The following is a 17029-nucleotide window of genomic DNA, read 5'->3' as shown; positions in this document are numbered from 1 at the left end:
TCTTTGTGTTTTGGTTCACTTCATATTTGTGCATTACTGAAAGGAAGTAACTTTTGTTCCTTAATCATTTGAAATAAATATATAAAATGCCAGCGTCCCATAAGTTGTAGCTAAACTAATGTAGATCTGCTTGGTTTATATGGGTACCTGCTTTTTAAAAAAATATTTCTACTTAATGGATTGAAGTAAACTGTCTTCAGTTAATGCTGTAATTCACATTGTGTATATCTTATATTGTGTACTTCAGTGTGGTTATTAATTAGCATAATTTTAATGGTAAACTTTTCCAACGACTTTTAGCTTTTTTTTTAGGCGGATTGCCGTTTTTAAAAATAATAATACTGTCTCTTGGTTTGTCATTATTAAGGAAAAATGTGAGAGGTTAAAGAGAAAAAAAATCACACTTATACATTCTCGAGTCATGGAAACATCAGACTAGTATAATAGACAACCAAAATAATCTATGCAATGGCAACTGGCCACTGCTGCCAAACAAACTGGTTTCGGATTTGTGCTCTCGGTGCACATCTAAAACTCGTAAATTATAGCATTGTCAGTCTCCCTAGTTGCATACTGTAGAGACTTCTTCAGTATGTGGAGACTCTGCAGTACTTCACATACATTAAGATGCTTTTCTGAGATCATTGTACCTAGTTTTATATGTAATGTTTTTAAAAGTGAGGTCTAATGAAAGCTAAGTAGAAGTTATTCTAAAGACGAAGAATCCATTTGTAGGATCATTTGGTGGCTCTACATTGCGGTGCATGGAAAAGAGCAGCATGAAGAGAGAAAACCTTTTAACTTGCTGTTTAAGAGTGATTCTACTAATGTGCAAAAAGTCTTGCATTTTGCTGTAAGTGGTATTTGGGACTTTTAAACCAGTTCTGTTAAGTATATTCATTTCTGCAAGTACAAATGTAAATGCATTTTTCGGCATGCTGAGGGTGAGCCCTCCCCCACCATCTAACGGGTGACTGACAGGTGCAGAAGTTACAGAGCAGCCAGCTATTTTTGGAAAAGCTGAGCATTCAATATTTAAAGTAAGTCACAGCCTTCACATGTCTGCAGCATTAACAAGTCACTTTTCATTTCGAGCAAAGAAACTGGCTTGCTTCAAAAGGAAAATGGGACATGCAGTAAAGAAAATGATCTCACCATGTTGGACATATTCCTGTGATGTCAAGTAGTGAGTGCTGTCTGGGTTTAGATTACTGAAAGAGCATCAACATTAAACAGTTCCTTCATTTACACCTCAAAACTGTTATTCTGTATGGTCTTTCTCACTATAGCATGTCATAAATACCAGCTTGCATTTTTTGTTTACTTTTTAACTCCTAATAATTGGGTCTGAAATTAACATTACTTAAGCTGATTGCTTAATATTTTTACAAAAAGCTGATGTTTTCATAGTATTGATGAATTCCTAGTATCCATGCATGATTAACAATGTCTTTGGGTGATTTACAAGACTAATGTATGATTGTTCTATGTTTGTAATACTGGCCTCTAGTTACTATTAAATAAAAGCCACAGTATCTTTAGAAAATGGATCAGGTAAATGAAATAATTCTTGAAGTTGAACAGACATTGTTTCATGTGGAAAAATCTTTGCTTGCTGCAGAAAGTAGCTATTTCCAAGTAATGTTTTATGGGGGATTCAAAGAAAGAACTTTGCATCAAATCCACCTATATGGCGTAAAAAAAGAATGTTTTCAGACTCTTATGGACTTTGTAAATAGTGGAACTATGAACTTAAACCAAGGAAATGTTACAGATCTCCTGGAAACTGCAGATTTCTTAGACCTACGACAAGCCAAACAATTCTGTATTGGATTCCTAGTACATGAAATAAGAGTTTCAAACTGCTTGGGCATGATGTCTTACTCCCAGCAGTATGGGTGTATGGATCTCTATGAGTCTGCTTTTTATGTTGCAGTCACCCACTTACCAGAGCTGATATATGACAATGAATTTGATGAATTGGATAAAGAAACTCTAGAGGTGTTGCTGCAGAGCAATGAACTGCATGTCCCTAGTGAAGACATTGTGTTTAATGCTGTCATGAAGTGGGTGATGGTGGACTCCACAAGAGAGAAGAATTTTGAAGATTTAGTAGCTCTGGTGAGACCTGCATTTCTAAGTCTTTCCTATCTTGATGTTCTAGTGAAGCGAAGTCAAAGATCAAAAGGGCTGGATACATATACAAGACTTTTACAAACATTGAACACACAGCCTCCAAAGACTTGGCGCACCATGGGTGAAGTTATGTCAACCAGCAGGGCCTATGAAACCTTGTATGTTCTTGGTGGCAAGCATGAAAATGAACAAGAACTGCACATGTATCTACCAAAAACCTCTACATGGAGAACCTGCTCCCCTTTACAACGTAAAAACCTCACCCAGTACGCAGTGACCTCAGTAGGTAACGTTCAAAATAAAATACGGTTATCAATTTAATTGTGTTGATAAGAATGCATATACCCTAAGTGATTTAATTTGTTTTGAAATCCATTTCCATATTTTATGGTATTTGGAAAGTTTAGCTTTTTTGATACACTAAAATTATGTCTAATACATTGTGAAAACAGATGGTCTACTGTTATGTCAGGCATACTGATTAACAAGAGAATAATTATTTCCAACTTTAATGTATAAATAAAATAAGCATTCTAATATATTTAAGATATGACAAACCTAGCAGTTTCTTCAATGTTGAGTGTACCTTTTCAGGACAGCATAGCAGCCAATATCTACACTTTATAGACCAAGGAATTGTTAAGTATTATTTGTCACATGTACATTAGGCGAACCACATACATGAAACACATCAAATAGAAAACTGCACTGTACCATACTTATAAAAAATGTTTTGGTTTGTAGTAAATATGTTTTTCAAAGGCTTGCAGATTTTGGATGCTCAATCTGAAAATAAGTGTTTTGTACTGTATAGCTACTTGAATTTTAGAACAGTTCTGTCTAATTGCAAGAATCATGTACAAGCTCCTTGCTGAGTGTCTTGTAGATCTGTGAAATAGAATATAATGTACTGGATTAGGGCTATTTAATATAAAAACACAATTATTATTTTTTAGTTAAAATGTATAGTAATAACCTCAAATAAGAAGTTCATAAAATGCTGCTAAGAAGCAATGGAAGATTAGGTATGTGATCTGATGCAAAATGGACCCAAAACATTAAAATACATTTAGTGTGTACAGTGAAAATACTCAAAAATGTGAATTTGGTGAAATATGCACCCGCCTATAAAGAGATGTGTTTTAATTATATACAGTAATGTCACCTTTACTCTTCCTCCAATGCCAGTGCTGTTTTTTTATCACATTTTTTCTCCTATATCATTTCTGTTGGACATTGCTACCTTCATCATTATCACCATTTATTTATATAGCGCCACTGATTCTGCAGTGCTGTACAGAGAACTCATTCACATCAGTTCCTGCCCCATTGGGGCTTACAGTCTAAATTCCCTAATATAGGGACACACACAGACACACATGTCAATTTGTTAGCAGCCAATTAACCTACCAGTATGTTTTTGGAGTGTGGGAGGAAACCGGAGCACCCAGAGGAAACCCACGGAGAACATGCAAACTCCACACAGATAAGGCCATGGTCGGGAATTGAATTCATGACCCCCAGTGCTGTGAGGCAGAAGTGCTAACCACTGAGCCACCGTGCTCATAATATGTAAGATTGGTATTTTGTGTCATACACTCGCTACTTCTGTACTCCCCTCCAGGATATCTCATTGTTTAATTGCATCCAGTTTACTTTGTGCTATTTAAACAACCTACTCCAGATCTTCATCACTTAATTAATATCAGTATACTGTACACATATATGTATATATATATATATATATAAAGTTAACCCGTGCATGATACTCATGCATTCTAGTCAAATCAAGCTACTTAAGGTGTTAAAAAGGTTCTTGTCATGCATTTGGGCCATAGCCCAGGCCTCAACCACCAACCACTCCCCACTGTCACCCCCGGCAACCACCAACCACTCCCAACTGTCACTTCTTCAAGAAATATATATATATATTTTTTCTTTAAATCTTTATAAACACTTTTAACAAATTAAATGAACAAATTAAAAACATCTTAGTATACCAAATTTCAGCCCTTTCTGAATTTTTTTTTCTACACTAAGAATTTAGTAGGTCAGTGTATAACTCCGCCCAGCAGGTGGCGCTGCAGCTTGGTTTTATATTTTCCACACACACACGCAGACAGACTAACACACGCCACTAGACATTTGTATTATATATATATATATATATATATATATATATATATATATATATATATATATATATATATATATATATATACACAAGTTAACCCGTGCATGATACTCATGCATTCTAGTCAAATCAAGCTACTTGAGGTCTTAAAAAGGTTCTTGTCATGCATTTGGGCCTAGCCCAGGCCTCCTCAGGGGAAGAGCGTTAGTTCCCGATGCAAGCGGCCTTTTTAATGTGTGTTCATGAGGTAAAATTACCTCACGAAAATGAGTTTGACCCCTCAACTCGTAAATTTAGCCTTTACTACCCCTCCCACGGGGGGAAGGAGGGATGATGGAAGTTAACTGACTTGACTATTCTAATTTTTTTGTCAAATAATGTCAGTATACCAAATTTCAGGTCAATTGGATGAGCCCTTTCTGAGAAAATAGTTTTTTCCACACACACACACACACACTAAGCCTCTACACATGTGTGTTCATGAGGTAAAATTACCTCACGAAAATGAGTTTGAGCCCTACCAAATTTCAGCCCTTTTTGAATTTTTTTTCCCACACACACTAAGAATTTAGTAGGTCAGTGTATAACTCTGCCCAGCAGGTGGCGCTGCAACTTGGTGTTTTTTTTTCCACACACACACAGACGCCACTAAGCATTTATATATTAGATATAGATATATAATATATTCATCTTTGCACGCTGTATCCATTCATTCTATAGATTGTCAAAATTCCGGTCTGGACCCAGTGGTGTGTTACACAGGGAGACTGTCTTCAGCATCCATTTATGGACCAGAAAAGCAATATCACCTTTGTTTTATTATTTATTCTCCTTTCCACATTGGATTTGAGTTTAAGAGATATCACTCAAGAAGACTTAAGAAGGATAAGCAAGGATTTTATACAGATAAGCTCTGTTCAATTTATCAATTGTATTTGAGAATTTTATATTATATGGTACGTGGCAACATTACAATATGAGCGTTCTCTGGCTCTATTTGTACGTACACACACACACACACACACACACTCAAATCAATATTTGGTGTGACCACCCTTTGCCAAAACAGCATCAATTCTTCTAGGTACACTTGCATACAGTTTTTGAAGGAACTCGGCAGGGAGGTTGTTACAAAAATCTTGGAGAACTAACCACAGATCTTCTGTGGATGTAGGCTTGCTGAAATCCTTCTGTCTATTCATGTAATCCCAGTCAGACTTGATGATGTCAATGTAGTGCTGGTCACACCAAATATTGATTTGATTTAGATTTCTCTTCTGTTCATCCACTTTGTATTTTGTCAATTGATAAAAATAAACTATTAACACTTCTATCCTATTTTTGAAAGCATTCTTAGTTTGTAGCATTTTTTTTTTTTTACACCTGCTTAAAATGTTTGCACAGTATTGTATACCGGAAGTGCTCAATCGTGGCTTACCCAAAATGATATGGATGAGAACAAGGTACCTGCCAACCCTCACCCAACATACCTGCAGAGGTTTCAATGTCCTAGAGAAGCATGGTGTCTCAGTTTCTGCTTGTTCCTTACTGCCCATGCTTAACTTTGGAGGAGTGCTTTTCCTTTTTCAGCATCATGGATGGTGAGCTATTTCTCTCTGCAAAACTGTGAGGTTTGATGATATTTTCTCAGAGACATGCCTGAGGTATTGCCGCCATGGCTCTGGTGGTAGGTGACTGGTGCTGATGTGCACAGTATCCTCCTTGAGGGGACACCTCTGCAGGCTGTTAGCTTCCTTCTTTTAGCAACATAGTAGACGGATAATTCTATAGATCAGTAGGTCTGCTTGTTGCGTTGCCTCTGGAATACCACAGAGACGTTATTAGAGGTTATTTTGCAGCTCCCATTTCTCCAGGTCATTAGCTTTGCAAAGTTTCTGATACAGAAAATCCAGCTTCTGTTCTGTATAGCTTTGGTAGAAAGCCAGATCATCCAATGCTCCTCTATCATAGCTGACTTAATGTCCCTGGCAAAGGTTGCTAAATATCAACCAGGTGTTCATTTTAGTCATGGGAGGAGCTTCCAGAGACCCCATTGTCACTTATTCTCTGTTGGGTGTACCAGAAGGCTAAGCAGCTATGTAAAGAAGTAGCCTACTTCAGTGTGCAAAGCTGTTTTTTTCGATTCCTAGGCAAACAGATGTGAGGGCAGCTGTTTTAAATAAATAGAAATAGCCAGTGATGTGCTAACTTCCCATCCTTCATAGTTGGTGACAAGCAGGGGCTCAGATTCAGCATGTCTTACATCAGGAGTTGTTAAATCCAGTCCCCTATGATATCTTTTTATTTTTTTTAAACACAGATGGCTGTTTAGCAGTTGTACAGAAGGGGTGGCATACAGCAAAATGTGGGTAAAATATACATTTGAGTCAGTTAGTACAAGGATTTATTAGCTATAGCTAAAGAAGATTCCAACCCATTTTTTAACATGACCAAACAATACAGGGTGCAGTAGATAAACTGAAATATGGTGATAGGGAACAATTACAGAAATATTACTTAAAGTATAATTGGCAACATGCCCACATGTCATTAGTTTGGTGGTAAAAATTATTTGAAGTAAAAGTTAACAGTTATACTTCTCTAATTAGTTTTGTTTCTTTACAGGCAACCTGGTGATTGTGACTGGTGGATATTTCCGTGGGGATTTTGTCTGGTACAGCATAGACTGGGTACTCATTTACGATTCTTCCAATAACTGTTGGACAGATGGACCACCCATGAAGATGTCACGGCACTACCATTGTGCATTGGGAGTCGGACTCCATCTCTATGTTATGGGCGGGAGCACAGATGAGGGTATTATTGCAGATGTAGAGAGTCTTGACTTAGCAGAGATGACATGGGAAAGTCGGAGCCCTCTTATTAGACCTGTTGAAAGGGCAGCAGCTGCTAGTGTGGATACTAAACTGTATGTCATATGCGGCCGTGATGAGAACGGTGAAGTATACAGTGGGGTGCAGAGGCTGAACACGGAGACTGATGTGTGGGATGTAATCACTTACTCTCCAATGCCCAGGTAACATTTTCTGAAGGGGCTGGGTGGCAAGACCTAAGAGAATTGGGATATGTGCACATGGGAATCTGTTTTTCTGCCTTTAGTGCATTACATGTGTACACATAGGTATTACTGATCTCAGAGAAACACACACACAGTGCACATGGCCTGTTCACAATAAAGCAACATGGGCAGGAGAAACTTTAAAAGGGGTTGTTTACTTTTTGATTACCATCTTTCTGTATGTTCTAAATTTATTACCTGTCACTGGAATCCCGATACTGGAATATCGGATATTGATGGATATTGGAACGCAACTACTGCTAATGAAGACTCAGTTTGTACAGTTCTATTGAATGAAATAGAAGCTACTAAGTAGGACTGGATGGATGTAGTGACCGCTTTCACATGTACAGCATGATCCAGGTAATGTCGGAAGTAAATGGGGGTTGTGGGTTGTCCATGGATCACTGGAAGACATAATATTATTGAATCAGTTGCAAGGTTTAACTGATTTTTATGAAGACATCATTTATGCCAGCACATGCATTCTGGGCCTGATTTAGAGTTGGACGGAGCCTCAACAGCACATATCTTTGCAACCCTTGGAGCAAAGATATATGCTGTTGATGATGATAAAAAAAGATAAACTAAATAAATATATAACCCTACCTGGGCCCTCACCCCCAAAGTGAAATGGATACTAATGGTCATAGCCTGGGCTAGTTACAGCTAAGGGAGGACAAACAGCATGAGCCACAACCAGCAGCAGTCTATGACAGGCTGGGCCCACTAAAATAGGATGACCTGTAGCGTGGGGTAAATGTATTATAGTGAGATTCACCCTAAGCCTGGTCAGCGCAGGGCTGAATTCCCTAAAAAAATGAGGACCACTCTAAGAAAAAACAGCCCCGTGCTGAAAGTCGTAGGGCTCTTACTAGCAGCCCTGGGTGCTGGGTGTTGGGGTATTATGTGTAAAATGTTTCAAAACAGTATTTCAGTATGTGGCAGTACAAGACCCAGCACATTCTGGCAGCCATTAACTGGTATGCTGTCACGTGTAGACCTACAAGCACCAGGAACCAGGATTCCCATGGCTAGGACCTATTGTGTCACATAGTAAAGTACTGAGAGATAAACACATAGGATCTGATTCATTAAGGAAAGTAAAGCAAAAAAATATAAACTTTGCACCTTTGCAAAACCATTTTGCATTGTAGGGGGGTGTAAATTTAAAATGTAGGGATACATTTATAGTTGGATAAGGGAATGTCCTAGATCAACCTTAAATTTCAGTGCACAAATTAAGCTATCAAGGATTTGTGTGCTACATAAAAAACAGCCAGTATTTAATATATGTGCAAAATAATAAACTAATTTGCACCCCTTGCATTGTAACATGGTTTTTGCCTTACTTTCCTTAATGAATCAGGCCCATAGACATTGTAAAAAATTATTTTATTGAAATTAAGATTCACCCTCAATGTCCCCTTTATTGCACACCTATATATTCTTAGGGATCTTCTTTCCATTCCTTTCTTCCTCCTTCTTTTCTTCACTTTAGCTATCTTTATTTAAATTAAAGGACTTTTTACACAGCCTCTTATGTGTTTATTTCTTAGTACATTACATTGTGGCACTACAGGTCCCAGCGGATCATGGATTATTATAATTACTATTATCATTATCCATACAAAATACAATAAATGATTATACAAAGTCCAGGCACTACTGATTAACAGATTACACATGGACAACTTAGTAATACAGATAAAGTTATTTTTGGGACAGTGAGTAAGAGTGATAGTAATGTCCAACATGAAGTAGTCCTGCGCTCAAGAAAATAGGGCTAGGGAAACAGCTACAGAGTGTGAGGCAATAGTAGAAGGACATCATGTAGAAAGAGGGCCCTGCTCATGAGATCTTACATCCTAATGGTAAGGGAAGACACAAATAAAGTGTCACTAAGGGGGGGGTATTCAATTGTTAGCGAGATCCCCGGAAAACGAGCGCTCGAAAAATATTAGCGTTAATACGGTAATTACTCGCTGAATTTCATCTCGCAGCTCCCTGAGCTGCGAGATGAAATTCAGCGAGTAAACTACCGTATTAACGGTATTTACACACATATTACCGTATTAACGGTAATATTTTTAGAGCGCTCGTTTTTCCGGGGATCTCGCTAAAAATTGAATACCCCCCGAAGTGGGGGAGTGGAGGTGGTAGCAGAGGCAAAGGAGTTAGGAGGAGAACTGATAGATTTGAATAAAGAAATTAGTTTTAAAGCATACATGGAGCCTTGTAGAGTAGAGGCTAATCTGAAGGGAGCTTGTTCCATAAGTGAGGAGCAGCCACAGGCGAAGTCCTGGAGGCAGGAATGGAAAGAGGTAATCGTTGTGGTAGTAAGGAGGCGGTCATTGGCAGAGCGAGGAGGTGGGAAAGAATGTGGGTAGACATAAGGCTGAAGATGTAGAGGGGGAGGATTGGTTGAGGGCTGAAGAGTATAAATGTTATCCTGTAGGGCATGGGGCACCAGTGTAGCGATGGGCAGCAGAGATAGAGCAGTAGGAGAGAAAAATAAGACAGGCAGCGGCATTGAATATAGAAGAGGGGTAAGGTAGTAGTTGGGTAGGCCAGAGAGGAGTTGGTTACAGTAATCAAAGCAACAGATTACAAGGGAGTGAAGAGTTTAGGTAGCTTTTCTGGTGAGAAAAGCTCGGATCTTGGATATGTTCTGGAGGTGTGAGTGGTATGATTTGGAGAGGGACTGAATGAGATGTGTGAAGGAGAGGGAGGAGTAAAGAATGGCCCCATAAGCAGTGGACTTAAGGGACAGAGAAGAGGGTCATTTTATCAACAAAAAGAGAGAGATGGGGAAGGTGAAGGAGACCTGCAGGGGAAAAAGACAATGATTTCACTTATGAAATATTTAGTTTAAGAAAGTGCTGGGACATTTTGTGGCCATCACCAAGATAAGATGGCTGAAGACAGCAGTAGACATGAGAGATGAGAGAGAGTTCAGAGTAGGATAGATAGATTTGAGTGTCATCAATGTATAGATACTGGAGACCAAAGGAGCTGATGAGGTCAACAAGGGAAGAGGTGTGGAGGGAGAAGAGCAGAGGGCTAAGAATAAATCCTTGGGGAACACCGACAGGTAGCAAAGAGAGGGGAAGATAGAGTCAGGTGTGGAGACTGAAAATGATAGGTGAAATAGGAGGAAATCAATGGAGGATAGTTTCACAGAGGCCTATAAATTGGATATTTTACTAAAGGAGGTGTTAGTCAATCATATAAAAGACAGAAAAAGGTCATGAAGGATGAGAGCGGAGAAGTTTCCGTTAGATTTAGCTAACAGACGGTCATTAGTGACTTTATTGAGGGTGGTTGGTGGAGTGGAGATTGAAAGCCAGATTGGATTGTCAAACAGGTAGTGAGAGGAGAGAAAGGAGGTGATATGACTGTAAACAACTTGTTCAAGAAGATTTGAGACAAAGGGTAGGAGGTGATAGATCAGTAATTATAGAGAGAGAGAGGCAGGTCAAGGAAAGTTTTTTTTGAGTATGGGAGACAAGAGCATGTTTAAAGGACGGGAAGGTACCAGAGGAAAGAAAAAAGTTGAGAAGGTGGGCAAGGTGGGAGCAAGCATTGAGTGAGGGAGCGGAGGTGGTGAGAGGGGATGGGGTTAAAGAGGCAGGTGGAAGGGGTTGAGGAGAAATTAAGTACTTCATCCACTGATACCAAAGTGAAGGTGGAGAAGGTGGGTGTTTTAAGAAGTGGAGATGGCAGTAGGGAGGAGGAAGTGAAGAGTGTTCCTAGAGGAAGTGGAGAAGCGGGACAAGGGTGGGGCAAGAAGGGACCAATGGGAAGAGATGTCATTATGTATGGAATCGATATCAGAAGTAAAGTGGGTAGCAAAATTGAGAGTAGAGAGCAAAGAGGTGGAGTGGAATGGAGGGAATTGAAGATGGCATGAAGGAGACAGAGGTTGGAGGATTGGGAGGATAAGAGTCTTGAAGTAGGTTTGTTTATAGAGTGATACGGCAGAATGGTAAGAGGAAAAAATGAGTTTGAAGTGAAGTAAATCAGCTTAACGGCCGTTCAGCTGTATAGGAGTATTTTTAAAGAGAAATGGTAAGTTTAGAGTGCAATGGTTGAGGCACTGACCGAAGGGTGTTAGTGACAGCTGAGTCAAAGGCAGTGGTAAGGGTGTGATTGTTTAATGAGATAGCTTTCTTGGGGCAAAAAAGTGTGGAGATGGGGAAGAGACGTGCAACCAGGGAGGAGCAGGAAAAAGTGGTAGGACCAATGAAATGCAAAGTGCGCCAAATTAGGGAGAAGGTGAGAGGGGTGGGGGGATGGTGCCAGTGCACCGTGTAAGTATGCTCTGGCAGCATACTCAACCAATTCCAGCATGCAAACAAGTTCACTGCCAGAGTGTGCTGAGAATTGTGGAACCACATGCTAAAATAAAAGTTAAAATACTACTTTTAAACATCAGCATAGAATTTGACGGCATCTAAAAACACAATTGGCCCATCTAGTCTGCCCATTTTTTAACCTATGATAACCTCAAACTCTATTTGATCCTTAGTTCATTGTAAGGACATCCTTATGTCTATCCCAAGTATGTTTTGAATTGCTCTAGTTTATTAGCCTCTATTAGCTGTGATGGAAAGCAATCCGCTACCCTTTGTGTGAAGTAATTTTTCCTCAAATTTTCTCTGAACCTTCTTCCTTCCAGTTTCAGTGCATGTCCTTATTTTCTAATACTCCTCTTCCTTTGAAGAATGTTTCGCTCCTGTACCTTGTTAAAATCCTTCATAATTTGAAAGTTTCTATCATGTCCCCCCTTTCCGTTCTCTGCTCCAAACTATACATATTAAGAACGTTTAGGGCTAGATTTACTGAACTGCGGGTTTGAAAAAGTGGAGGTGTTGCCTATAGCAACCAATCAGATTCTAGTTACCATTTATCTATTGCTTTCTACAAAATGACAGCTAGAATCTGATTGGTTGCTATAGGCAACATCTCCACTTTTTCAAACCCGCAGTTCAGTAAATATACCCCTTAGTCTTTACGGGTGACTTTTGTGCTGTAGGCCATGCACTATTTTAGTTGCCCTTCTTTTTGCAGTCTCTAATGTATTTATATAATTCTGGAGATATGGCATTGAGAACTGGACACAGTATTATAGATGAGGCTGCATCTGACCTGCCTTCCTCATTGCTTTGTTACATTGCTTACCTGCCTTTAAGTCACATGAAATAGTAACTCCTAGATCCCTTTCCTCCTCAGTAGTTTCCATTATAGTGCCATTAATACAATATGTAGCCTTTGGGTTTTTGAGACCCAAGTGTATGATTTTGCATTTTTTGGCATTAAACTGTAGTTGACCATTCTTGACCATTCCTCTAGTCTACCTAGAACATCAATCATTTGTTTTACCCCTCCTGGTGTGTCTACCCTGTTGCATATCTTTGTGTCATATGCAAAAAATGCATACTTTCCCTTCAATACCATTTGTAATGTTACCACTAAAAAAATTCAAAAGTACTGGTCCAAGTACAGATCCTTGAGGTACTCCACTGGTAACCTTTCCCTCCTGTGAATGTACTCCATTTACTATAACTCTCTGTTTTCTATCCTGCAACCAAGATCTTATTCATTCAACCATCTTAGATTCCAATCCCAAACTCTAGAGTTTATTTAACAGTCTTCGATGTGGGACAGTGTGAAATGGATTACTAAAGTTTAGATAAGCTACATCTACGGCCCCCCCTTGATCCATTACCTTAGTCACCCAGTCAAAAAAGTCAATAAGATTTGTTTGACATGATCTCTTCGCAAGTAAATCCATGCTGTTTGGGATCCTGTAAGTTACTATATTTTAGATATCCTATAACTCTTTCTTTTAAGAGGGTTTCCATCAATCTCCCTACTACTGATGTAAGGTTCACTGGATGATAGTTTCCCCTTCCTTGCTTCCACTTTTGTGCAGTGGGACTACATTTGCTCTTTTTTCAGTCCTTTGGAATTACTCTAGTTGCTAGTAACTAGTTGAATAATTCTGTTAATGGTGGTACCAGCACCCCTTTAAGTTCTTTTGGTATCCTTGGATGTATCCCATCTGGCCCCATTGGTTTATCCACTTTCAGTTTTGAGGATTCTATTAGGACCGTCTCCTCTGTAAATGTACTTGTATCTACCTCATTTTTATGAATATACTTGCAACTTAACTGTGGCACCTTCCCTCTCTTCCCCTCACATATCACACATATTATCCTAACAGCCACTGCCCAGGGGTGTTGTGAGGAGCCTCAGTGCTATCAGCACAGGGTTATTCTTTCCTAGAGGGGCGGCCATTTTTTAGTGGATCAATCCACTATGGAATTCAGCCCTGTGCTGGACAAGCTGGGGCTGACTGTCACTATTACAGAAGGGCACCACACGGTTTCCATCCTTCAGTGGAACCAGGTCAGCCTGGAATAGCATGGTGCTTGTAGCAGCTTTTGTTTGAGGACCCCATGCTCTTAGCTGCAACTAAACATATGAGTTTTGGTGTTCATTTCTTTTTTTTACAGGGGGGCGGGGTCGGTGAAGGTGAAAGAGGAAAGACAGAGGACTTTTTAATGTATTTATTTTGTTTTTTATCCCTCAAATTGAAACGCCAGTCATCATCATCGAGTTGGTGATGACTTGATGATTGTCAGGCGCCGTCCCTCCGCTCCTTCGGGACGGCCACCTTCTGCCCCCTCTGCCGCGTCTGGTTGCCGGGCCTAGTGCCAGCTCCACCATGCAGACGTATCTTGTTGCTAGGCAACGGGATGTCACTCGGATTGCCGGTGGTGGCAGATTACATCACGCTGCCGGCATTCTTTGGCTGCCTGCAGCATTTAGGGCAAACTCTGGCACCATGCTGGTGCCAGAGTATTAGGTCCTCCTAGCCCCAGTGCTTCCTGAGAGTTCCCAGTAGTTCCTGATTATTCCTGCTTCTCTGTGTTTCCTTGACCCGACCTGCCTGACTACGCTCCTTGAATTGCCCTGTACCAACCATTATCGACCCGGCTTACCTGACTATTCTATTGGATCCTCCTCGTGTACCATTATTTCCTGTATTTCTGACCTGACTTGATTGACCATTCTTCTAAATATTCCTCTGCTACATCCACTGCCAGCACGTTACCGAACCAGCTACCTGACTACCCTCTGTACCTCGCTATACTGCTCCGTAAGGGACCGCGACCTGCGCGCCCCAGCAGTGAAACCCATACCTCCTTGCGGGGGTTCCTGGAGAAGACCAGGGGACGCGTTAGACTCCGCACCCTCTACCTGAGCTGCATCAACATTGGCAGGTACTTCCTACGTGTATTGTGACCATGATGATGACTAGCATATCTATTAAGCAGCTACATTAAGATATGCCTAAAGCTTGATATGGCCACATTCTTAGACACTAATTTGAGTTGCACATATCTTAAGATATGTAAAGCTCAAAATAACCCGGTAAGAGTGCAATTTTGCGGTTCACATTTTATGTGTATGTTTGAGTACTGAACTCTAAAGGATGCCTTCTATTCATATGTGCTGGGGTATCAGGACAGATCAAGTACTACGTAGCATTGATCCAGTACTTTGGGGTCCAAACATTTTCCCCTTCCATCCCCCTTTCATTGATACGGACCTGGTGCTGAATTAAGCCAGGCTTCTAGAAAATGCAATGGAGTTTTTTTTCTTTTTTTAGGTATATATTTTTCACCGTTCTTGGTCAGAATATAGACTTGTCCAAATTTACATATATCTTGTACTCTACAAGTTAAAATAAATTAAAGGCCTCGAGTAAATGAATCTGCAGGAACTTCTGGCAGACCAGATAGCTCAAATAGCATGTGATTGTCTGAAGCATGTATATTTTTGTTACTAATACATTGCTTTCCATTTGTAAAAATTGGGTTTGCTGGTTCAGATTGCGTGGATTTGATACACATCAATGTGCATGGATACCACAGGTTAGTAAATCTTCCCCTTTGTGTCTGTCAGTTTTAGTTGTTTGTTTTAAAGTGCAAAACTGCATGTCAGAAGGTTTGTGTTTAGAAGTGCACACAATTTTTTAGTCTACACCAAACATAAAAGCCTGTTTACACATTGAAAAAGCTCAGAGCCCCCTCACATTCATTCCACCTCTTCCCAATCAACACTCTTTTTCATACCAACTGTGTTAATTTAATTATGACCTTTGTCGTGACTGTGAGGAATGTTGTGAGGTATGTCCTGCTTATCATGATGAGGTGCCGTGTGGCAAAGTAGTGTTTTTAAGGGTAGGGGTGGTTCTGACCTGGTGGCCTAGTGCTGTGCAAGTGGTGACCATGCCACAAGTCATGACCATGTGCCCTTTTTTTGTCCCATTTGCACTAGGACAATGTTGGGAGGTATGCCTTTTGCTCATTTAGATATCAGCCTATTAAAACCACCACTGTTTTCCTCCAGTTTTGTGTTGGTAGTTGCAATAATGTACTTACTTAGTTATTCCCCTTTTTCTGTGTTCTATCACAGAATAATGTAAATCACTATTTGTGACAAAAGGTTAAAATAAGCAGTAGTTGTCACAAGCACAGTACAGTACTGACTAGCTAAGGATACCTGTTGTTCAGGTAGTGGTCAATAGGCCCAAGCCAAAGTGCATTGTCAGGCAAGTGTTCGCCCATATGAGCACCCGTCAATGTAAATTACATAGGCATATGTGTCTAGGAAAAAGCACAGAGAGATCGACATGGGAGGATAATGACAGCAGAGTTCCAAGTGCTACGAGAGAAAAGATTTGGAATATTATGTGACAATACTCCAAAACAGATTTACATAATCTTTAATGTCAGAATATGAATGACTTTATATGAATATAATGTACATGCTATTTTTTATAAACATTATCAACAATGGTATTTTTCTTTTTTTTTTTTTAGGTATGATCTCTGTGCTACAGTGCTCAACGGAATCTTATATACCATTGGGGGGAAGGCTCTCTGCTTTGACCTTTGCACTGGAAAATGGTCCGAAATTGAAGAAGAATGCCTCAACCGCAAGTTCTTTATGGGATGCTGTTCTGTCAATGGGCGGATTTATTTGATGGGTCAGAGAAGAGCCGGTGTAACTCATGATATTCCCAGTTTTGTTTTGTATGACCCATATTTGGACATCTGTCAGGTAGTAGATGCCAAATTACCCTGTCCACTGCCCATCAGGGGCTGTGTGACCATGAGACATTATGATGTTTGGCCCTAGCATCAACAATCACACAGATATCATGCATGTAAAGCATTTGCAAATGATTGGTTAGAAGTAGTCTGTATGCAGCTGACAACGGCAGCTGTAACATGTTTGACAGTTTCATGCTAATCATATTAGTCAGTGTATTCTAATAAAATAGCTAATTTAACGTGGGCCCTGGTCAAAGCATGGGAAGATGACTTGGGCTTCCCTCCTTGGATCAATCCTGGAATAAAATACTTAGACACATGAAAGTATCCAGATGTCTTGACTAGATGGTATTACAATTAGGATCCCTGTTTTCTCCCAAGTTGAACTGTAAATAGTTGTATAGTTCTGACCCCTTGGCCAGTTCTATTAAACAGGCCTCTTCGAATCCGGAAATTTTGAGCATAGATGTTGGCAATGAATGTTCCATCTGCAGCAAACTGGACAATCACCTCAAATTGGTGTTCACTTAAAATCCTCTTCCTAAAATG

At 39.8% G+C, this 17029-nt stretch overlaps 1 protein-coding gene across 1 annotated transcript; it reads left to right on the top strand.

Annotated features, from left to right (window-relative positions):
• The first annotated feature begins 40 nt into the window (after positions 1–40).
• LOC142146213 (kelch-like protein 23) lies at positions 41–16804 on the top strand. Its single transcript, XM_075204631.1, has 3 exons — positions 41–2422; positions 6896–7307; positions 16247–16804. Exons 1-3 carry the CDS (start codon positions 1546–1548, stop codon positions 16563–16565), a joined length of 1608 nt encoding a protein of 535 aa, XP_075060732.1. The 5' UTR covers positions 41–1545; the 3' UTR covers positions 16566–16804.
• The last annotated feature ends 225 nt before the right edge of the window (positions 16805–17029 follow it).

Source organism: Mixophyes fleayi, chromosome 1 (assembly GCF_038048845.1).
Source record: "Mixophyes fleayi isolate aMixFle1 chromosome 1, aMixFle1.hap1, whole genome shotgun sequence".
Lineage (NCBI taxonomy): Eukaryota > Metazoa > Chordata > Amphibia > Anura > Limnodynastidae > Mixophyes > Mixophyes fleayi.
Note: the sequence above shows the minus strand (reverse complement) of the source record. Positions and strands in the feature narration are given on the sequence as shown.

Bases quoted from the DNA above. Each gene is read 5' to 3' on its own strand.
- LOC142146213 (XM_075204631.1), top strand. From the start codon at position 1,546: ATGGATCAGGTAAATGAAATAATTCTTGAAGTTGAACAGACATTGTTT. The intron at 2,423-6,895 runs GTAACGTTCAAA...GTTTCTTTACAG, and splicing joins GTACGCAGTGACCTCAGTAG to GCAACCTGGTGATTGTGACT. The intron at 7,308-16,246 runs GTAACATTTTCT...TTTTTTTTTTAG, and splicing joins ACTTACTCTCCAATGCCCAG to GTATGATCTCTGTGCTACAG.